General features: G+C 40.7%; 4 protein-coding genes across 5 annotated transcripts; 2 read left to right on the top strand and 2 right to left on the bottom strand.

Annotated features, from left to right (window-relative positions):
• Positions 1-2,197: 2,197 nt before the first annotated feature.
• neto2b (neuropilin (NRP) and tolloid (TLL)-like 2b) lies at positions 2,198-10,339 on the bottom strand. The gene is made up of 12 exons (XM_015964680.3): positions 9,781-10,339; positions 8,778-8,834; positions 8,483-8,641; positions 8,059-8,307; positions 7,906-7,953; positions 6,212-6,339; positions 5,372-5,473; positions 5,016-5,142; positions 4,640-4,753; positions 3,265-3,395; positions 3,099-3,191; positions 2,198-3,032 (listed from the first exon to the last, which is right to left on the bottom strand). Exons 1-12 carry the CDS (start codon positions 9,788-9,790, stop codon positions 2,577-2,579), a joined length of 1,674 nt encoding a protein of 557 aa, XP_015820166.1. The 5' UTR covers positions 9,791-10,339; the 3' UTR covers positions 2,198-2,576.
• Positions 10,340-17,574: 7,235 nt separating this feature from the next.
• si:ch211-127m7.2 (cell cycle regulator of non-homologous end joining) lies at positions 17,575-18,952 on the top strand. Its single transcript, XM_015964679.3, has 3 exons — positions 17,575-18,146; positions 18,243-18,345; positions 18,539-18,952. The coding sequence occupies exons 1-3, from the start codon at positions 18,040-18,042 to the stop codon at positions 18,863-18,865; spliced, it is 537 nt and encodes a 178-aa protein (XP_015820165.3). The 5' UTR covers positions 17,575-18,039; the 3' UTR covers positions 18,866-18,952.
• A 41-nt stretch (positions 18,953-18,993) lies between these two features.
• Positions 18,994-20,158, bottom strand: LOC139069661 (uncharacterized). 2 transcript variants are annotated; one of them, XM_070550399.1, is made up of 2 exons: positions 20,067-20,158; positions 18,994-19,748 (listed from the first exon to the last, which is right to left on the bottom strand). In XM_070550399.1, exon 2 carries the CDS (start codon positions 19,736-19,738, stop codon positions 19,175-19,177), a length of 564 nt encoding a protein of 187 aa, XP_070406500.1. In that variant the 5' UTR covers positions 19,739-19,748; positions 20,067-20,158; the 3' UTR covers positions 18,994-19,174. The 2 variants fall into 2 exon arrangements, with proteins under 2 accessions (XP_070406500.1, XP_070406501.1); XM_070550400.1 differs by having other exon boundaries at positions 18,994-19,639; positions 20,067-20,138.
• Positions 20,051-22,738, top strand: LOC107388886 (uncharacterized). Its single transcript, XM_015964678.3, has 2 exons — positions 20,051-20,286; positions 20,887-22,738. Exon 2 carries the CDS (start codon positions 20,894-20,896, stop codon positions 21,692-21,694), a length of 801 nt encoding a protein of 266 aa, XP_015820164.1. The 5' UTR covers positions 20,051-20,286; positions 20,887-20,893; the 3' UTR covers positions 21,695-22,738.
• The last annotated feature ends 518 nt before the right edge of the window (positions 22,739-23,256 follow it).

Raw genomic sequence — 23,256 nt, 5'->3', positions numbered from 1 at the left:
TTAGCTTCCACTTGTCGAGATGTTCTCTGCTGTTTTCTGGACGCTAAACCAACAACCGCCTTCCTCGTCGCGAGTCAAGATGAGCGAGTCCATGAATGTTAAGTGACAGTGTGACGTAGCTCTGTCAGGCTTTTCTGCACCGAGCGTTTCCTAGTCAATTTTCTATCAGAAGCTAATGCAGGAGATTGGTGTAGGAGACTATTTCACGTTCATCCTGAATGTTCAACTCAGAGTGACTGATCATTTTGAAAAATAATTAGTAAAATGTAGTTTCTCAGTTAACTTTTTCTCAGTTAGCTTTTGAAAATGTTGTCAGTTTTACTGATTTCAACTAAAATTTGGTATCTTAATAGGTAAGAGTCATTCACAACCAATAACCTTGATTTTTACAGACCAGACATTCAAACATTTGGAACGCCATAATTTCCTAACATATAGTGCATCGGGAAAGTATTCACAGCGCTTCACTTATTCCACGTTTTTGTTTATGTTACAGCCTCATTCCGAAATGGATTAAATTCATTTTGCCCATAAAATTCAACACACAGCACATCATAATGATAATGTGAAAAAAGTGTCTTTGAAGTTGTTGCAAATATATTAAAAATAAAAAACCTGAGAAGTGTATTTTTTTGAAAACATACATAAAAATAGGTGGTTATATACGTGTGTGTGTGTGTGTGTGTGTGTGTGTGTGTGTGTGTGTGTGTGTGTGTGTGTGTGTGTGTGTGTGTGTGTGTGTGCGTGTGTGTATAAAGTTGGGTATCTGGATCATACAAATTCTTTGTTTTTACAGTCAAAATACATTAAACTTCAAGACCTGGTTCATTATCAAACAGCTCAAATCATGTTTAAAGCTAGTAAGCACTTATTGCCACCTAATATTCAAAAGCTCCTCAACCAGAGTGATGAGGGATATAATTTACGAAGGACTAAACATTTTAAAATGCCTAGGACAAGAACCACTAAAAGGAGTTTCTGTGTATCAGTGTGTGGTGTGAAACTGTGGAATGGGCTGCAGGAAATACACAAACAGTGTACAAATATAAACAAATTTAAATCACTGTATAAAAAATGATAATTAATGGATATGAAAATGAGGTTCTCAGAGGTTCTGGAAACTATGATGTTGTCATTATTATTTTGCTGTTGTTGATGTCATTATTGTCATTGTTATTATTCCATAAAATTTTAATGCAAAATGCTCTCACTAGTAGCTGCATATATATATATATATATATATATATATATATATATATATATATATATATATATATATATATATATATATATATATATACTGTATGTATGTATGTATGTATGTATGTATGTATGTATGTATGTAGGTAGGTAGGTAGGTAGGTAGGTATAGATGATAATTTGTAAAGTAAATTAGTAATGTGAGTGTAGCGACAAGGAGGTGGGATTGAATAAGCACTTGCTTCTTCTTACTCCCTTCGGTTAAAGACTTCTATTTTATTGGTATATCTTTTCTTTTCTACTATGTTCTATGTTCATATATGTATTCCTTCTAGGATTTTTTACCATTTATTCTCTTTTTGATCTTATTTTCTTCAAGTATTAAAAAGCCACTCAACTGATTGTATTTTTTATTCTTATGCATATCAAGTCGAAGGTCAAAACTCCGTTGCATAGAAGGACTCACAGTGCAAACAGCAAGCAGCACTAAAAATGCCTGAGAATGTTTCCCTGCCACCATGCGTGGTTGCTCTATGAATTATCTGCTCAGTGGGTTTGCTGAATGTGATAAATGAAGCAAGCAGATTCTGATCTGCTGATTTAGCACAGAGGATGTCTAAATGTAGCAAGAGTGTACAACAGCTCCAGGGTAACAGGAGTGGCTTTTATCAGTGAAACTTGTAAAATGAAGTTTATACCAGCTTTGATTTAAAATTAGGATTAAAAAATAATAATATTCCATTTACAAAACTGGTTAATGTTCTCAAGAAAAGTTGATCTCAGCTGACCTTTTTGTACATGTTATATTCACACTGAAAGTAAGTGGCCGTGCCAAAAATTTATACAACATCTTGTGAATTTTATTTTGGGGAAATTCCACCTGGCGTACCTGTGTGACACACCTGTTAAAATAAATCACGTCAACACAGTCGACCTTTCTGGGAAAGTAAACCTGGCCCAAAACCAAGGGCGAGATGAGACGTCTCCACAACCATCCTTGAAGTAATTTAGTAATTTATTGTTTTACACACACAAACAGAAACGGAGGTATCCCCCCAAAGAAATTACATTTCATTTCAAAGCCTCAAATCAAACATGGCAAAAAAATATATATATATTTTGCTTCAGGTTAAAATGCAGCACAGCATCATGATATGTCTTCATTTTTACACTCATCACAAACGGAGCAGCCATGCTAGTGTCCAAGCAGATTCTGCTGCTCTTTAACAAAAGTCAGAGTTTTTAAACCTTACTTTAAAGAAGGCAAGTGGAAAAAAGATGCAAATCTGCTATTCACTTTCCTCTTTTAGGAATGTTAACACATTTCAGCCCCAGAACTGTTACAGGTTTTGCCGTGCAAACTCCCGCCTCTCTTTTCAAAAGTCCATCGATAAAGATCTTTGCTGAGCTATTTCACATTTCCCTCTATTTCGGTTTCCAGCTCTCCGCATGTACAGATCGTACCTTCCCTCCTCCTCCACCACCTCCACATCCTCTTCCAAAACTCTGTCTTGCTGCCACAGCACTCGATCCCCAACGCTGGGCCGACTCTGCATGTGGCTTTGTTTCACACCAGGCCAGCTCTTCTTCCGCAAACTGCTGTCCAACTCCCTGAAAGGAGGTATGGAAGACTGGCCCTCTCCTCTAAAAGGGGGTAGCTCCATCGATCCTTTGCCCAAGACATATCCACAGTGACCGGCTTTGGAGGAGCTGATGGAGGCCTGAGAGCCACAGTGGTGCTCATGGATGCATCGTGATCCTGATGAGGATCTCCTCAGAGCCTGCATGGACAGGAGTTCATCTGACAGCTCCCTAAGGTTCCCAGACATCTCCTGAAAGAACAAAAAGATTAATAAAAAAAGAAAAAAGTCTGTAAAGTATCAGATAGTTAAGTTAACCTTTTCTCTGCGGCTGAAGAGCTCATAGTGCGGCGGGTCAAACACCTTCTGCAGGTCTGCACGTCGGAACAGCTTGTTCTTACGTATCACCACCTCCAGACAGAAATTACCCACTTAAATGTGCATAAGCGGCATAAATATAGTCACACCAGGTTATTTTAATCACCTTTTTACGAGGCTGTTTGACTTGCACCATAATGGAGAAAATAAAGAGTAACAGCACCACCCCCGTGGATACACAGATTATTGTTCCCTGAGTCTTCGTGATGTGAAGAAAAGCAACTTTGGGCTTTGATTCTAGAATGTGAACACAAAGAGACAAACGCAAGTGTTTAAAACACATCTTCAGCTATTTTTATTGCATCAGATAATTCAAAAACTAACAATATTTCTTGCTTTTGTAATGGACTAAAGGGATGGATCACTCCTTTAATTAATACATTTGTGATCTCTAGTAGGAATGAATGCCTTGTAAGTCACATTCTGGGGAAGAAAAGCTCCATTGCACCTGTTTCAGGAACTAGACAATTGCCAGATCAGAGGACAGCTTCAGACGGCTGGATTTGGAGTCTTATTTCCTGATATTTGGATATCTTTCCTCTGATTGGCTAACGGCAACGCAACTCTAACACTGATTCTGTTTACTTTGCAACGCTGACGTTTTATCTCCAAAAATATCACAAGCCTGGAGGAGTTCTGCCGTGTGGTGGAGATGCTAATGCTAACGGTTAGTTTTTACTGGTTGGGACGTTCTCTGCTGTTTCCTGGACGTTGAACCAACAACAGCCTTCCCCATCACAAGTCAAGTTGGGTGAGTCCATGAATGTTAATTGTCAGTGTGACATAGATCTGTCAGGCTTTTCTGTTCCTACAGTTTCACCATCGCTTTTCTATAAGAAGCTAATGCAGGAAATAGGTGTAGGAGACTATTTTCATGTTCAGCTTGCATGAAAAACTCAGAGTGACTGATTATAATCACAAATACCAATTTAAAAATGTTTTTTCAGTGTTCCACACCTTTAAACGGATATTTAGCAACTTTTACATATTTTAAAATAATTTTCTTGAGCCAGTATGTCCTAAAATGACCCTTTACAGGGTTAATGAAAGTCCACCAAGCGCCTATCGCCCTCTGTGGCCAGAATATTTCACTTGCAACCTCAGCCTGGCAGCTGCTTGCAACTTAGACAGAAGTGAGCTGACATATCTGGCGCTGCAGTTTGGTTCCAGCAGGTTTCTTGCATGTTGAATCACTCGTGTAGACACTAAGGAAGGCTGGGAGATGTTTCAGCAGTTAGACTAAGGTGTAAAAAAGATGAATGCACTGCAAAGATATATGTTTTGGTTTTGGTTTTACAAACGAACATTAGGGGGGGCTAAAAGCAAGCCAAAACGGCTAGTTCCCCTTTAAAAATTTCATGACATTAACCTTTCTTGCAGCAAACACTTTATAGGGTTAAGAATGACACATCAGATGCATGATACTGCATAACAAGACAGCTCGTTGTAAAAAAGCGTAGATGATCAACAGAAGTTCTTACCTTGGCAACTGCTTTCATCCCAGGGGAAGACACAGTTTTGCACTCCGTTGCACACCAGAGAATTGTTTATGCACATGTTGCTGTGGCAGAAGAATGCACTGCCCATACATGGAGCTAAAAACATGAAGACAGGGTTACTGTATTGGAGGCATGCTGACAAGGCAAGGCAACTTTATTTATATAGAAGATTTCATAAGCAGAGGTGTTTCGGTTTGGGGTTAGGGTTTGACAAACAGGGACTGTACATTTAAAAGGTGCTGAGTAAAGCCTAAAATCAGTGATGGAAAACAACACAACACATAAGCATGCCATTACACATGGATGTGCAACCAAAACACGAAACTTCATTTAAGAAAATCTAGAAGCAGAAACTCACGGTCAGTGAAAATAGTGTACAACATCCGGAAACGGCTGAGACGGCTCGTCTCATCGGCCCACATCCTCACCACTCCAAAACCAGTGTCCAGCATAAGATCGTTCGCAACTGTACTACAAAACTTGGCCTGCAAGAAACCACACAGCGATTTTGACCGGTGGCTGTGCATGTGTGGTCTCATTGAGGTCAGGATCTATAGGACAGCTGCTCTTTCTTTTTCTTTTCAAATATGGAATTAAAAAGAAACACTTGTGGCAAAGTTAAAGAACAATCAGTTAGGTTTAACAGCAGAGGATGAAACCCATCATTAAAAACCAGAAACACAATGACACACTGTATAAGGTTGTGGTTATTACCTTCAGGTCTTCAATGGCACTGCTGCCATCGTAAACAGCCACAAAGTTCTTCTTACATTCGTTTGAGTTTTCCATCTGGTACTCCAAGAATTTCAGAGAAATCTGGTAGAGATTAAGAAATCAAAAGCTGACTTTTGCTGTCTGTTAGATCTCAAATGTTTTGTTATAATTAATGAAATCTGAGTTTATTTTTGATAAGGTTTATAGCTGCTTCTCAAACTTTGGTTCCTGTTTAATTTATTGGTACCATTTCCTTTGTATAGTTCATATGTTCTTGTTTTAGATATCCATATTTGCATCTAACACCTGTTTAACCTCTGATCGTGCTGAGTTATTGAGCTTTAATATCATGTTTTCGTTGTTGCCTATAGATATTATCCCTGAGAATTAGATTTGCTGTCATACGGCACAGTTCATGAATAAAATTAGATTAATTAGCCAGTTTTCTGCTTTTTGGCTTTATGGACTTTATATATATATATATATATATATATATATATATATATATATATATACATACATTTTTTTAGGATACATGCTGCTCGACTCCTGAGAAGTTTTTTTTTATTCTATAGCCATATGAGCTCACTAGCCTTAAATGTGCTCTCAGAAAACATTTTCCTGTACGAAAAACTTTCAATGTGAACCTGAAACCCCAAAATGTTTTACTTGTCAAACGTTTAATAAATGAGTGCTTCACAGCAAATGTGAAAGAGCATATTTAAAAATCTGTTATGACATTTTAGTTCACACGTCCGATTTTCTACATTCCTAACTTCTAACCAACAAGTGAAAAGCTGCCAACAAACATAGAAAAATGGGCCGTCTGTCATGCCGTACTCTGTTCCTTGCTGGGGCTTGTATAGTCCAGATGCAGTCCACTGCCTGGTCGGGTTTCACCTTGTTCTCCTCTTCTACCTGACTAGAGCGGATCATGCCGTCCAGCCCCGTTAGCTCAAACTGGCAATCTGGACCACATGACAAAGTCAGGTTAGTTGGTTTCTATATGCTTTAAAGTTACGATGGGAAAAATGAGTATTTGTCCTCCATCGATTGTGCAAGTTGTCCTCCTTATAAAGATGAGGTCTATAATTTTTATCACTTCAACTGCGAGAGACAGAATGTAAAATAATACCCAGGAAATAATTTTGTATGGCTTTAAAAGAGTTTATTTGTAAAATGCTGCAGAATATAAATGTTTGCTCAGTGACAAAAGTTCACCTCAATACTTCATAATGTAGCCTTGGTTGGTAATGAGAGAGATCCAACCAGGTTTGCACACGCTGTAGCTGGTATTTTGGCCCATTCTTCCATGCAGATCTTCTCTTGAGTTGTGATGTTTTGGGGCTGCTGCTGGGCAACACGGACTTTCAGCTCTCTCCACAAATTCTCTGTTGGGTTGAGATCTGGAGACTGGCTTTGATGTGCTTCTTACCGAGCCATTTCTTTATCGCCCGTGTGGTGAGTTTGAGATCATTGTCATGCTAGAAGATCCAGCCATGTTTCATCTTCTTTGCTCTCACAGACAGAAGAAGGTTTTGGCCCAAACTCTCATGATGCATGGCCCCATTAATCCTTTCTGTCATACGGATCAGTTGTCCTGTCCCCTTTGCAGAAAAGAGGCCCTAAAACATAAGAATTCCACCCCCATGCTTCACAGCGAGTGTAGTGCCACTCAGCATTCTACCCCCTCCAAACACAGAGAGTGGTTTTCATGCCATAGAGTTCTATTCTTTGTCTCATCTGACCAAGTGATGTTTCCCAATCCTCCTCTGGATCTTCTAGGTGGTCTCTGGCAAACTTAAGACAGGCCTGGACATCTGCTGGCTTAAGCAGGGGGACATTTTGAGTGCCTGCAGGAAGTTCATCCATGACGACATAATGTGTTACTAGCTGACTAGTACTCACAGTGTAGTTCTGGGCTGTTTCCTCACCATTCTCAAGATAATTAGTACTCCACGAGGTGAGATCTTGCATAGAGCCCCAGGTCAAGGGACATTGTCTGTGTTCTTTTATTTATTCCATTTACTATAATTGCTCTAATAGTTGATCTTATCTCATCAAGCTGCTTGCCTACTGTAGCTTGGCTCATCCCAGTCTTGTGCAGGTACATTCTTGTCCCTGATGTCCTTACACAGCTCTCTGCTCTCGGCCATGGTGGAGGTACGACTCTGGCTGTTTGAAGGTGTGAACAGGTATCTTTTATGCAGAAAATTAATTCAAACAAGTGCCACTAACACAGGTAATGATTTGAGCAAAGGAATCCTTCTGAAAGATGAAATAACAGGTGTGTGGGGGCCTGAATTATTGCTTGTTTTTAGATGCTAAATACTTTTTATGTACCATTGTTTTAAAAATCATACAATGTGATTTCCTGAAGGTTTCTTTTACATTAAATCATTCACAGTTGAGGTGTATCTATAATGAAAATTAAACATTTCCTTCATATTTTTAAGTGAGACAACTTGCATAATCGCTGGTTGCCAAATACATTTTTGCCCCACTCTAAAGGTAAATGAGGTTTTCTGCCTTACCTGGGATGGGGTTCATGAGTCCTCCCACATGAAGATGGAATTCAGGGTCTTTGGGTGATATCATAGAGACAGACTTAGAACAGTGTCAGCTCAGCACGATGTCATTTAAAACCTTGAGCCAGCTCAGTACACTGAACCACCGTTTTCATTCACCTGCTGTAAACTTGTAGTGAACTTGAAATCCTTTTCCTTCTAGCTCTTCATCGCTGATGAACCGGATCCACATGAACCGGCCGCTGGAGTGGATGAGGCCCGGGCTGTCGGTGCCACAGTAACGGTTGATTAGAGGAGAGAAGCTGAAGGGACCATCTCGAACCTCAATGTGGTCGAAACGACACTCGAAAGATGATTCGATGTGAAAAAAAGCGTTGAAAAGCAGCTCGATCCTCTGGCGGGGATGGGCTGTGGAAACACCGGCAGTGTGTCACTTCTACTGCTGCAGACCTCGTTGTTGGATTTAGACAACAAAAAACACAACTGAACTGATCAGACTGAATCAACACCAGAGACAATAAAATAAAAACTGAACCCTTTTCTGAAGTTTAACAACCAGATTCAAGAGTTTGTTGTTGGTTACCTTCCAGCACATAAAGGCACTCCTTGTTTGGCGGGTACATGTTTGGATAGTTTGGGGAACTGAAACTTCCACCGTCTGTTTTTCGAAGCCAGGTCCCACAGTGACGAGCTTTTCGTGGCTGCTCAGTGGGTTTACCTCCTTTAGGCCCAGCACCTTCATCTACAACAGCCAGAAAAAACACAAAGTCTTTTATAGATTAAACTGATTGTGTGAAAACCATAGACTAAAAAGAAATGTGTACATTTGTGGTCCTTCAAAGAAATAAGATGAAATTCAGAATGAATATAATGATTACCTTTAATCTTCTGTGCTAGAGAAAATCCCTCTTTGGTGAATAGGAGGAATATCCAGACTGTACGAGGGGCCGTCAGTAAACAACACCACGGGAGGGTGAGGAGGGGTACAATCAAGGAGTAAGAGAAAGACAGAAAGAAAGAGCTTAGTGGGATTTGTTTGCTGGAGTTCAGTGTCTTGTTGCATTCAACAGAATCCCACAAAGGTCAAAGGTGAGGAGTTCAAAGGCTCACATGGAGAGGAAGAGCAAGCTCCTTCTGCCATCTGCTTGATTGATTTTTCCCTCTGACATTTTCACACCCGAAAAACAGAAGTAAGACGTTTTTCATCTCATTTGATGATGTGCAAAAGTGACTAAATGGGGATTAAAACATGTGTTGCAATGGAAATAAAATCCACCCTACATCGGCATGTTAGCCTCGGGGCACTGGGCTGCTACATTTTCCCTCAGAGGGATTTTTACTCAAAATTCTCAGTTGTTTTGCCAATAAATGACATAAACAGTTACTGACTCAACAGCAAAATACTCTCATTTTTTAAGTGTTTGCGGTCATTTGTTTGCTCTTGAACACTTAAACATTCAGTTAAACACAAAATATAATAAATCAAGAGCTGTACCGTATGACCTAAAGCTAAAGACGGAGTAGAAAACTGGATATTTTAATCGCACATTTCCGTGTGTACGGATTACAAACATCAAAGCAGAATTGATAATTTTTGTTCTGATTGACACTTCCCTGAGCGCATAATTCAGAGAGGAGGAGGAATGGAAACGGTCTAAATCCTCCTTCTGCCAAGACTACACACAAGCTGCAGCAAAAAACAGAAACAGTTTCCACTGAAAGGAAATATCTTCTTGATATTTTAATTTCTTTAAAATGTGACATTTACAGCCCAAGGAGCCTCTCAGCTCTGAGTTGCATCATGAAAAAAGACAAAAGCAGCACGTTTGAGAACTTTTGGGTTCCTATTAAAAAGAACCTTTCAAAGATTATCTCACTTACCTGCATGCATCCTTTCAGCTGCACTATTCTTCTTCCCCCCCTCCAACTCTACCAACTGCGTGTCCTACACATTTGTCTTTTAGGTCCGTGGTTTGGATTAGAGCATGCTAACATTGCTGATTGGCACAATCCAGCTTTCACCTTTTCGTCCTAATCTCTCTCTCTGGTTGAACGTAGGAGAAGCTCCTGGTGCAGCAGGGATCCGGGGAACTTTTGATTCATAACCGCTCTTCTCTTAAAGTGGACTTTTCCAGGGTAAGGTGCACATACACACACACACACACACACACACACACACACACACACACACAGAGTTGAGCCTCTTCCTCTCTAATAAACCGATGATCCGTCTGCATCTGCTGGAGATTTGAAGATTGAGCTTAGTTGGAGTAGTAAGGAGGAAAAGATGATTGTGCATGCGCACACCCATCCTTATGGAGTAATGTGTGCATTAAAACTTCATTTATCCTGTTTGATGTAGAGATGAGTAACACATTTTTAATAAATAGTTAATTTGAGGTCATCTTAAGTAAATACACACCAATTTTAATAATTTATTTTACAGATGAAGGGTGAAAAAATAAATCAGGTGTTTTTACCATGTCATGTATTTCTAAGCTGAGAAAAGCACACACTCCTCCAAGGTCACTCCTTATTACCCAAATGTCAAAAAGAATCTGAAGTTAATGCAAAGTGTTAAACTGGTGGTTAATTATCATTGATATTTTCTTTTTCAACACAAGTTGGGACCACTGGCAGATTTGTGCCTTTGTAGATGATTGTAATTGTTTTAAATCAGAAGCTTTGCTATCAAAGGACAGCGTAGCCAAGCTCCAGAGACCTTTTCCGAGTCTGATTATTTAATATATGGCCAGTAGACAGCTGCATGCATGTTAGAGACATTGGAAAACAACAACCTAAAATCATGAAATAGCGCTGAGAACAGCTTAAAGGTCAGAGGTTAGGATTCTTGTAGCCCAAGGGAAGAAGGTCTTCCTCTGATTTTTAGTCAGGTGCTTGAGACTGCTCAATCTTTTGCTGGAAGGAAAGAGGGTAAATAATTCAATTAACTAGAAAATTCCTGAAGAAATTTTACAAAGGGACCTTCTACCTGACACAAGACAGCGCTAATGCAAATATAAAAAAAAAGCTGCACACTCAAAGTTTGAATGGGTAGCTAAATCTCCCCAAAATTGAGAAAATTTTCTAAATTTTTAGCAAATAATTTTGCCATGGTAAATCAGATCACTTAGAAAAATAATAGCACACCTCCCACCGCCTAGCCGCTCGTTTTGATGTATAATATGTGGGGGTGCACGCTGCCGTTCGAGTCACATTAAAGTCCACGGAAGGACAATAATAAAGGCGATTCATGTCCTAAAACTCACCAGGTGCATAACAATGAGGGCCCTGCTTCCTGAAGCAGCAGCAGATACCTTAATTCCTTGAGTGGAATTCTGGAACAATTCTGGAACTGCGTTGCTCTGGGTGGCTGCATGTTGGAGTAGCTCTGTTGACTATATGTAAGTTTTGCCTTTGTTTTTGGACATTTTTTCTTCTAGTTTCTCAAGAAAAACGGTATTTTTTGGACATTTTACTTTTCTGTTTCTGGTGCTGTGAAACTTAGCTTACTGCTATTTGTTCACTTTTTTCACTTTTTGAGCATTTGTTATGATGTGTAACCATGGCAACAAGCTGGTTTACAATCGGGAGCAGCTGCCTAACATTGGGAAGGCTGAAATAATACCTCAACTGAAGCCACAAATCCCAAATGAGCTAAAACGCAAGAAGCGTGGGTGCAGAGCACGAGCAAAACGGAGACAGAGAAAGAGGAAATTCAAACCATCTCTTCCGTCGATCATAATGGGCAATGTGAGATCACTGGCCAACAAGATGGATGAACTCCAAGCCCTTTCAAGGACTCAGCCAGAGTATCGGCAGTGCAGTGTTATGTGTTCCACTGAGACGTGGCTGCAGGACCATATCCCCGATTGCAGCGTCTCTCTGCCAGGATTCCTGATTGTACGAGCAGACAGAGATCTGAAGAGGAGTGGGAAAAGAAAAGGAGGTGGAGTGGCAGTGCTTGTCAACAACAGATGGTGCCATCCAGGTCATGTTTCAGTGAAATGTCGTCTCTGTAGCCCAGATATTGAACTCTTGGCAGTAATTAGTCACCCGTATTATTTGCCAAGAGAGTTCACCAGTGTTGTCTTGGCAACCATTTATATTCCACCTTCAGCCATTGCTGAAAGTGCACGTGATGCCATCAGTTCCATTGTCGCTAAGCTACAAACCCAGCACCCCAATGCATTTGTGGCTATATCTGGTGATTTTAATCATGCCTCGCTCTCTGCTACACTTCCAACATTTCATTAGTTTGTCAGCTGCTCCACCAGAGAAAACAAAACATTGGATTTGTGTTATGCAAATGTAAAGAATGCATACATGTTCAAAACTAGACCTCCTCTGGGACAATCAGATCACAATCTTGTTTTTCTCTGCTCAGAATACAAACCACTTGTTCAGAGGCAACCTGTGACAAGAAGAACTGTGAGAAAATGATCACAGGACGCTGAAGAAGCCCTGAAGGGTTGTTTTGAGACCACAGATTGGATGACTCTCTGCCAAGGATATGAAGAGGACATCAATGTCATGACTGTGTCACTGACTATATAAACTTCTGTGTGGACAACATCATACCCACCAGAACAGTGAGAAGCGTCGCTAATAACAAACCCTGGATCACCAGTGAACCGAAGAATCTGCTAAATGAGATAAAAAGAGCCTTCAAGGAGGGTGACAGAGAATTATTGAGGAGTATACATAAGCAACTGAAGATCAAGATCAGAGATAGCAAGGAGGCATACAGGAAGAAGCTGGAGAACAAACTACAGAGGAACAATATCAGAGATGTCTGATCAGGGATGAAGAAGATCACAGGCTTCAAGCAGAGGAAGGATTGCACGGATGGCAGCCTAGACACAGCCAATGAACTGAGCAAGTTCTTCTATAGGTTCAGCTCAGGAACAAACCCAGCATCCTCCTCGCCTGTCCCCAGCCAATCAGACATCCCATCCTCCTCTCATCCAACATTTTCCTGTCACACGCCAGCTCTTTTATCCTCTAACACAGTCATGGACTCTTCTGGTTCTATAAATCTGTCTTCAACTAAGTCAGGAGATGCTGCTGCCCCATTTGCCTCTCCCTCCCACCCATCTGTCTCTAGAAGTCAGGTGAAGAGTCAGCTGGAGAGACTGAACAGGAACAAGGCTGCAGGTCCAGATTGTGTCAGCCCCAGAGTACTGAAGGCCTGTGCAGAGCAGCTCTGTGGGATTCTGCAGCACCTCTTGAACCTCAGCCTGGCCCAGGAGAAGGTTCTAGTCCTGTGGAAGACATCCTGCCTTGTTCCAGTTCCAAAGAAAACTCGCCCATCAGTCAGTGACAACTACAGACCAGTTGCCCTGACATCCCACATCATGAAGGTCCTGGAAAGACTCCTGTTGGCCCACCTGAATAAGCAAACTAGAACATATCAGGACCCGCTGCAGTTTGCTTGTCGCCATTGAGTTGGAGTTGAAGATGCCATCATCCATCTGCTTCAACCAACCCACTATCATCTGGACAAAGCAGGCAGCACTGTGAGGGTCATGTTCTTTGATTTCTCCATTGCATTTAACACAATCCAGTCCAATGTACTTTGCCAGAAACTCCAGAAGGCACAGGTGGGGGCCTCAACTATCGCCTGGATTAAAGACTACCTGACAAACAGACCACAGTTTGTGAGGCTGAAGAACTGCACATCAAACCAGGTGATCAGTAACATTGGAGCACCACAGGGGACTGTACTCTCACCATTCCTTTTCACCTTGTACACCTCAGACTTCCAGTAAATATCAGAGACCTGTCATCTACGGAAATACAGATGGCTCTGCAGTTGTCGGATGTATCAGAGATGGACAGGAAGCTGAGTACAGAGAGCTGGTGGAGCGCTTTGTGGTATGGTGTGGAAACAATCATCTGACCTTGAACGTGAACAAAACAAAGGAGATGATTTTAGACTTCAGAAGAAACAGGGTGGAGTCAAACAATGTTTCCATAATGGGAGAAGAAGTGGAGGTGGTTGAGGAATACAAATACCTTGGAGTTCACCTGGACAACAGACTGGACTGGAGAAAGAACAGCAAAGCCATTTACAAGAAGAGACACAGCAGACTGCACTTCTTGAGGACGCTTAGGTCCTTCAATGTCTGTAGCAAGATGCTGCAGATCTTCTACAAGTCTGTTGCTGCACCATTGCTATTGGCTAAGAGGTACCCTAGAACATTAGCTGGTACCATATGATGTCACAATGTCATTGTGAGCCTGTGTGTGTGTGTGTGTGTTTGTTAGCAGCTCCGCCCTCTCGGTCTGCTAGGCAACAGCATTTGTTGCATTTTTCAAACAGAAAGTGGACGTTAAGAATCTGGTAGGGGGTGACTTGCTATTTAAACAAGAAAGCAGAGAGGAAACCTCAAGGTTTCATTTTTCCAAGGTTTGAGAATTGGTCCGAAACACCCCAAAGCGAACATTTCCAGGGAAAGTTGAAACAAATCCTGGTCATCCTTTTGGAAAACCACCAATTGGGAGCACCACATCATTATGGGATGCCGAGGGATGCAAGCCTGTGGTTGATAAGTTATCCGATCACATTGCTACCACAGAAATGCCCTGACTTTCTCTGAATCAGTGTCGCTCCTCGACAGCTTCAACAGATAGCGGACTTGAGGAAAGATGAGTGCTTTTATCAGCTGCCAGGATGAAAAGTCATTAAGACACCACCACACGTCTGTGACTGACAGCTGTTGATTCCTCTTAGTCAAGAGGTCGCTGCTTCACGATGGTGGAAATGCTTCACTTTGAGCTCTAGCTTGTCAGCACTTCTTCTGGTTAAACATCTTAAACCTGCAGATTTTATTGTCTTCAAGTATCAGAAGTTGCGACTTTAAATTATGTCACAACAAATCACTCTCTGGCACAGGTCAGTGTTTCATCCTGCAGGCATCTGCAAATGAAAGCTGTTATTTGTGTCACATGGGCATAATACAGTTTTATTTTCTTTATCCTTGTGATTCTTCTAAGCAGTTTGTTATTTATCGTAATTTGTATAATAAAACAACTTGAAATTTAATCCTCTCCACATTTGTTACATAACAGCAGCTTAGTGCTGAAAGCTAGCTGTCCCAGGAGGTCCTGCCTCACAGAGGAAACACACGTATCCCATTCTTAGAGCGATTCAGACGTATCGTGAGGCAGGAAGAGCTGATGCTGAACTCCGTTCTCAGCTCAGGCCCAAATGACAACAGATTAGACAAAGGAAGGGAAATAAAAAAGAGCTCATTAAACAAATTTCAGTTTCTGATGTAAAAAAAAAACATTGCAGTGTGAGCTGAGCAAACACAGGAAACTCTAACGGGATTCACTCACGTTTTTAAATTTCTGCTCCATGTGACAGAAGATTAGATTTAAAAAATCAGCCTGACCTCATAACATAAATAAATAAAACACTGAAATTTAAACTTTGCGAACAAATCTAAGTGAATTTTAAAGATATCCGACTCCTAATTTCTAGTCTGTAAACTGATATTATTCCTTCTTTTCTGAGGTCAAATCCCTAGGTATAATAATAGATCCCCCAAAACATAAAAAACTTGAAATAAAGAGGTCCGCACACACGTAAAACCTCATAATGAAGATATTTTATTTATATTTTGGAAACCTGATCCTGTATATCTGCCATGAGTCTGGATTTCAGAAGATGATGGCATTATGGACTTTTATCTTCGTTGAAATTAGACATCCTACTCTTTCTAAACTGCACTCCCTCACGCCATATGGCCAATCACAAGAAGGGTTTCTGTGACAGATGGTCCAATGGTAATGACCCTTACTCAAGGAGGGTTAAGCCTGCAGAGACAAGGTTAAGATCAGGATGACATGTGACAGAAAAGCTGTGGAAAACGGGAACAGATAAAAGTAAAAAATAAATAAATAAACCCCTGAATTCTGCTAATCAACTCATTACGTACGCTCAAATTGTTTTTAGAAAAAAATGTTACTTAAATGTAATATAATCATAAAATGCCTCAATTTTTTATTTTAAAATTCTGACTTGAGCATTAACTTTGCGTAAAAGAAAATAACCACACAGATGCTCTCATGAAAACGACTTCTACAGACATTTTTGACCATGTTTGTCCTAAAAATCAGCGTGCAAGAAAAGCAGAGGCCAGATTTGATCCATCAGCCACGTTAAATCTTCTTAGTGCAGCCTGATCTGAGGATGTGGCAGGAAGCCTGGAGGAGGATGGGTCTTGTGCTGCACATAATTCAGCAGTTCTTTTAATTATTAATAACTTTTATATGTTTTGGCAGTTAAATTAACTCAGCAATAATGGTAATCAAGACAATTTAGAAATAAAATGTTTAATTTTGAGGATAAATTTTAGTTTTTTTGAAGAAGAAACAAAAAAAATTTTGATCATGTTTTACATTCTCTGAAAGTTTATTTTTACTTTTTATTTATTTATTTATTTATTTATTTTGCTGTATTACAGAAAATTAAAGCAATTTTTAGTTAAATCTGAGTCTGTGGTTAAAAAAAACATTCTTACTACGTTCCATCTGCTGTGACTAATAAAAGTCTGGAGAGAATTTCAGGATTTTATTCATTTATTTATCAGTTCAAACCTCTAATGATATGTTGTTCCTGAAATGCTCTGAACTGGAGACCTTTTGGGCAAAACATCAGTGTGTGTGTGTGTGTGTGTGTGTGTGTGTGTGTGTGTGTGTGTGTGTGTGTGTGCGTGTGTGTGTGTGTGTGTGTGTGTGTGTGTGTGTGAGAAACTTTTTTCTCCTTTTTCTTAATTTAGTCAGATATACAAGCTGCTCTTTACAATCAAAGCCTAAGCTCTTGCAGAAAAGAGGCTTAAAGAAGATAATTAAAAGGATTGGGTGCACAATGGCAGCTTGTTGTGCAGAGTGACAGAAAGTGAAAGTCTTATACAGGGATGATGGGAGCAAAATGATAGGGGGAGGGTGGAGAAAGAGAAAGAGAAAGGAGTAAAAGAGAAAAGAAAGTGTCACGCAGCTCGACTCTGAGATGATCTGTCGGTAGTCGGTTTCAGAACGTGACTCCGGGGCCAACAAGACAGATGTTCTTCACTAGATTACACACAAACACAAAAACGAATCAGGAGCGGAGAAAAAGGGAATGTGATTTATTAAATGTGCAACAGAAATTGTGACAAACCCAAACTAATTAGAAAAAGATTACTAGAGGTGTCGTTCCACAAACATTTTTCAGGAAACAATGCCAGATATCCCTCTCATCACCGTTTAATCTGAATCGAAGGCCACTTTTTTGTAACTTTTTTGCACACATCTAGGCAAGAAATTTAGAGTTTAGATTATTTTTTCATAAAATAAACATCCTGTCATTTTTCTTATATTTAAACACTATTTATAGTAAATATTTCAACACTTCAAAGAGCTTATAGAAGCTGTGAGCTCAACAGCACTAGCCACTGCTTGTCTTTACTTTGGATCGATTCAGCACTGTTTGCAGGTAGAAAATATAAACATATAATTATTTTAAATGGAAAATAGTTTAAATTTTGAATAAACATCCCAATGCAAAAAATGAAACTGTTTTAATTAGTCCATGAAACATCAGATAAAAATTGCAACAACTTGAAAAAGTTTTAATGTTTCACATTTTTCTTGTTTATATCTCCAAACATTCCCAGGCATCATCCCTCATTTTCAGTTTTTGTTAGCATTAAGTCGTTTAATTTATTTGGGTGGAAACAATATAAATATTTCTCATTTGGAATATGTAGGTTATTCCTCTGCCGATTTCATTATTTATTTCATTTTTTAACTTTCATTTTTTTAATAAATAAAAAAAAGCCTGAACGGTGAGAAATCACAGCAAAGTTTTACAGACTCCTTCCTGAAGCGAAATAAAAGAGATTTCTCATGCCATCTAAAGGTCACGTGCAAGCATAGACTACATACGCGTGCAAGGTGTTTTTTTTTTATTTATCGTTTCCATGGAAAAACAGTGTTGTGATGGTGCAGGTTTCCTGTAGGGGGCGCTCAGTTCTGTAATTGGTCATTTGACGTCACAATGACGCGTCGTTTTCTTCCGGTTTACGTTTATTTTGGTTAGACAAATGTCTGTAGGAAAAGAGAGGATGTAAAGTTCTGCGTGTGTCAAACATGTCTGGGAAACACCGGACGCTTCCTTCGTGGATGGCAAAGAAAGAAGATAAAGCAAAAGAAAAAAAGGCGCCACTGAAGACTCAGAAAAAGCCGAGAGCTGCAAGGTAAAGGGATGGGAAGAGCGTGTCAGGTGTTTGGTTCGGTTCAAGTTCTCAGCAGATCTCTTTTACTAACAAATATATCTCACTAAATGTCTCCAGAGCTGTTTTCTACTGTATGAACGAGGCGGAGCTGGTGGAAGCCGCTGCTTCGTGTCTTACCGATGGTTCCTGTGAGGATGTGCTGCTACTATTTCACCAACAGGTGGCACTGTTTCACATGTTTTAATTTATACCCATTTCTACAATGATTAATCTGCTGTGTGAACTGTTAAGTGTTTCTATTTATTTAATACAACAAAGTAAATGTTTTATAAAATAAAGAAAAAGCTCCTCACACTTGTGTAAACATTATTGAAGCTCCCTGGACTAATTCTGGGTGTACGTTCTCCACGCAGGCTAAAAACCAAGCCCAGAAGACAGCAAAACCCAAGCCTGATGCTTCACGGATAAAAGAAAAGCGTTTTACTGAGATTTTAGAGGAATCTTCATCAGACTGCTCCGCTGACCCAGAAACTACTTCCGTTTCAGAAACAGGCTTGGACATTACAGAGGCCGAAAAGTTGCCATACATGAGCCCACAGCATCCTGAATCCGAGGGCGAGAAGGATGATCATAAACTCATAAACACGGATGTGGAAACTGAAAAAGAAAAGCAGATGGCAGAAGATGCTGTAGAAGAGGACGAAGCCTTGCGGCTTGTACGGGAGATTTTTTTCACTTGACCAAAATAGTTAATAACCTTTGCAGAGTTGTACCTGTCTTTTTTTTCTTTGTGGACAAAACTAAACTTTTTAGTGGGGAGAATAAAACTTGAGTGATCTGTATTCACTTTTTAAAAAAAAGCTACATGGAAAGTACGGCAGCTTTAATCAGTAAATCAAAAATTCTGTTGCACATTTTCAGAAATCAGTTGTGCATGTTTTTGGGGGCAAAAAGTGCTGCAGCAGCAGTAAAATGCATTTTAGCTAAATAGTTTGTGTAGTTTTCTTTACAGGTCACATATTAAATCATGCAAACTCATTTAATCATAGTCAGGGCATCAGATTCTTCCCTGCAACTCCAGTAAGCACAGTGGTGACGACCAGCTCCAGCTGCACACCCACGCATAAATAAAACCAAAGGGTCAAGTCTTCCCAGGTCACATAAGACTGATACGAGAGCAAAAAGCCCACGATGCCAGTCAGGAGGAGTGTGCTTGATGCTGCCTGGCAGACCATGCTGAACTTGAGTGTTGATCTGTCTTTAGCGTAGGCTGCTAACAGCACCGCCAGCAGAGCAAAGGCCACAAACGCGAGTGGAGCATAAAAACACAGGATAAGCAGCGTTGCTACAAAGTTAATGTTCCTCTCAGAGTCTACTTCATCCGGAGAGCTTCTTTGCCACCTGCTGCAGGTGACTTCGGCGTGTCGACTTGTTTGGCAGAAGAGGAAGGGACTGATGACAGCTTGACTGGAGGAGATGAACACACCAGCGAAGTACACCAGTGAGGTTGCCATCTGAAGGAAGATGAGCAGGAGAAGCATGGAGATCCAGATTAAGAACAATGTTGAGTTCCTCGATGAGAAAGTATTAATCGTGGAACATCTCTGCTCCATGACTCCAGATCTGTATAAGGTAGCAATGTGAAAAGGAAAATCATTACTTGTGTTTCTGCTTCACTTTTTTTCACCAGAAGAGCTTTGAAAGGGTTACTTCTGATGGTGTGCCGCATGTGTCAAAGTTCAACCCAGATCAGCTGATGTTTACTTCCTTAACATGATCACCTTGTATTTATAGTTCTACAAACACTTAGGTGTTTTGCTGCTTAAATTGTGCCTTAAAGTTTGGCAACACAAATAAAGATCATTCAAAAACGCGTCAGTTTCATCGACATAAACAGGATTATTGATTATGGCTGAGTTTGAGTTCTGCTTGTTTACTTACGTTTAATAAAAGACAGACTGCGTCGAAGTCAGTGTGGCTCAGAGGCAGCTCTGCGTGTTGATTTGTGCGCATGTGACGGGAACGCGCACGATGCGCAGCAGCACGCTCGTGCACGCCGCTGCGCGTTTCTGCGTGCAGTCACTTTGGCGCACGGACCTCTCCAAGTTGAGAGCGCGAGATCATCCTCGACTTCGATCTGCTTTAACTTCACTTTGCAAAGGTCGGTCGGTGAATTAATCATTTTATTAATAATAATAATAAGTTTGGAGCTAGAAGTTTTGTCTGTGACGCGCTTTGGAAGCATTTAAACTTTTAGGAGGCGGGGTCCTCCTCTCCACTGGACTCTTTGTTCATTTTGCTTTACTCAACTATTCATAACTAACAACGAGTTCTTATTTAACCCAGTTTAGGTGTTTAGTCCTTTTAATTAGCCAGATATAAGGACCGTGACAATGTAAGCTAGAGTTGTGCCATTTACTTTAAAAACGTAAACTTTAAATAATTCATTCTATCAATTCAAATAGTTCTCTTGATTTTAAACATTTAAGTGAAGTCAAACCAGTCGCCCCCTCCCAAAGCTGATGCTGTGTAAGTGCAGGGAGGGAGGAGATTGTGCACCATGGAAAATGTCTGCCTGACCAGCTAATTAAATCCTGATGATTTTAGGAGAGTCAGCTTTCATTTTGATTTTATAAACATAAGAAATTTGCATTTAGTTCAAATAATGGTTCAGCTATGAAGTTGCCAACAGGAGTATAAATGAGTCCCAACTAATGCTCCAGTTGTAAACAACTGACTCATGTTTTGACCCCCTGCGCAGGTTGGTCATGGGAAACAGGTTTAGTAGAAGGCGAGATGCTCCGGCCAACGTTGCTGGGACGGTGGCCGCTGAGCAGAAGACCGTAGCGACGCCCAAGCAGACTGAAGATCCGGTGGTGACACAGACTCAGGAGACGGAAGATCTAGAAGTGATGGCACCAGATGCGTCTTCACCCAAAGAGGAGTGTGTGAGGAGTGTGGGTGATGCAGAATCAGAGCCCACAACAGAGGAACCTCAAGTCTTAACCTTCAAGATTTCAGATCCAGAGGACTTAGCACAACCTGAAGTAATGTTTGAAGCTCTAAAACCTGACCCAGTTTCTGTTCTTGAATCAGAGCCTGCATCCCACCCAGAGGCAGATGCTGAGCTCCTCTCTGAGCCAGTACCAACTCCAGCTGAGGCTCTAGAGCAGCCCGAAGATCTGCTCAATCAAGAATCAGTCCTTTCTTCACCCCCATTCATCGACTTCCTTGATGTTGCTTCTTCACCAACTCTCATCTCTGCTTCCCTCCATCCAGACGAGTCATCTGGCGTTTCAGGAGGTGAGCAATGTGAGGTTGGGCGTTCCATGCTAGAGCCAGAGAAGCTCCCAGGAATTACAGAATTCCTGGACAAGCCGATGGAGGCGGAGGCTGCCGAATGTTTGGAGATGCCTGTGAGTGATGTCAACGAGGAGAACGTTAGCGAAGTCCTGAAAAATTCAGAGTTGAAAGGAAGTGACTTTCTGAATGACATCATCGAGAGCGAAGTCAAGATCCCAGAAGACACGCCCATCACAGACCTGAGCACGCCCATCGAGCTGATGTGAATCCAGTCGAGGATTTAAGGCAACGATGTAAGATTTTCCTGTGAAATCTTAACATTTTACAGAAATCTGAACAGAAAAGAGGACTTCAATTCCAACAGCCTTTTTGCTTTAAAATGAAACGAATGTACCATAACTGACCTGAAGTCTGCATATTGAGACTTTTTGGTTTATTTTCATTAAATTCGAGCTGCTGGTTTGAATTCAGAAGTTGAAACAGCAGCTGCATTTATCACCAGACAACAGAGATCTTCCTCTTTGCAAGTTTATCGACCAAATATTTAAGCTTTTGTCACACTTTGTAGAAATAAAAATGCCATGTTTAAAAAAAGTTCTACGTCTCTGAGAAGAACACAAAACTGAGTCACACTTGTAAAGGAACCAAATAGTTCAGGTGAGGGACAGGGGCGGAGTTAGGCCTGGCTACTTGGGCTCAAGGCCCGAATGTTTAATGAAAAGCCCCGGATCTAAAACGCGGAAGTAACATGCAGTACCAAAGTCCAACAGAGAGGGAGCAGCTGGCAGTAGTTTGTATACAGCCTGCCTGAGCCTCCACCACTGAAGAAGAAGCCCTTCAGCAGCCGGCTTCTTCTACACTCTCTGCCTGAAACGCATGAGTGAAGATGGACATAAGGATGTTTTTAGACCAAAAGTACCGCGACAGAGCCCCAGCTTTGATGAGACTGGTGTTGACTCAGGTTTGTGAGTCTTATTTGAAAACACTAACAGGAACAATACTCTGCCCTGAATATGCTTAATATGTAGCTTCAGATTAAAAATTATGTGGTACAACACAAATATATATGATGTTGACTAGTGCGTGTCACGTGTGTGTGTGTGTGTTAAGCCCCGGATCTTCTTCAGTCCTAAATCCGCCCCTGGTGAAGGAGAAGAAAATACAATCAAAGATTCGCTCAGTTCTAAAGTACGACTAGTTTTCATGCATTAACACGGGGATGTTTGAACTTTTTATTAGTACTCACGATGAAATGAAGGTCATTTTTAATAAAGAAGTGGCTTGCATCAAATAAAATCAAGATATCTGTGCTCTGGTCCTTTTGCTTATTTACTTATCTAACAGAAAGTGTAATTAGTGACTGACTAATGGAGATTCTGGCATTTAGTAAGAATAAATGTTCAGTCATGGTAAAGGAACTCCAGCGTGAACATCACTGAGAAGAAACTGAGCTTTTTCACCGTCTCATGGGAGGGATGTGTGTGTATGTGTGTGTATATGTGTGGGTCAAATTCTTTCCAGAGGAAGGAGGTTTTCGGGGGTCAAAAGTCTTCTGCATGATAAATCTGCTCCCACCACATTCCCTCGGCTGTCCCGGCATCTAGAACAAGCTGCCCGCCGCTTCACTTAAGTGAAAACATAAGATGATTGTTGAGTTTAATGAAGTAAGGGTTGATTTTGCATTTAGACGATTAAAAACCTCCAGACACAGCTAACTTTGAAGCTGTTGTCCCAGAACCAGACGAATGGGTAAATCCCATGGTTTACTGGTGAGTCCCAACAGACTGGGAGAGGCAGGCGATAGTGACCTCAGTCCAGCTCAGCTTCA

This window comes from Nothobranchius furzeri, chromosome 4 (genome assembly GCF_043380555.1).
Source record: "Nothobranchius furzeri strain GRZ-AD chromosome 4, NfurGRZ-RIMD1, whole genome shotgun sequence".
NCBI classification, from domain to species: Eukaryota; Metazoa; Chordata; class Actinopteri; order Cyprinodontiformes; family Nothobranchiidae; genus Nothobranchius; species Nothobranchius furzeri.
The sequence above is the reverse complement of the archived record's forward strand: the minus strand, read 5'-3'. Positions and strand labels throughout refer to the sequence as shown.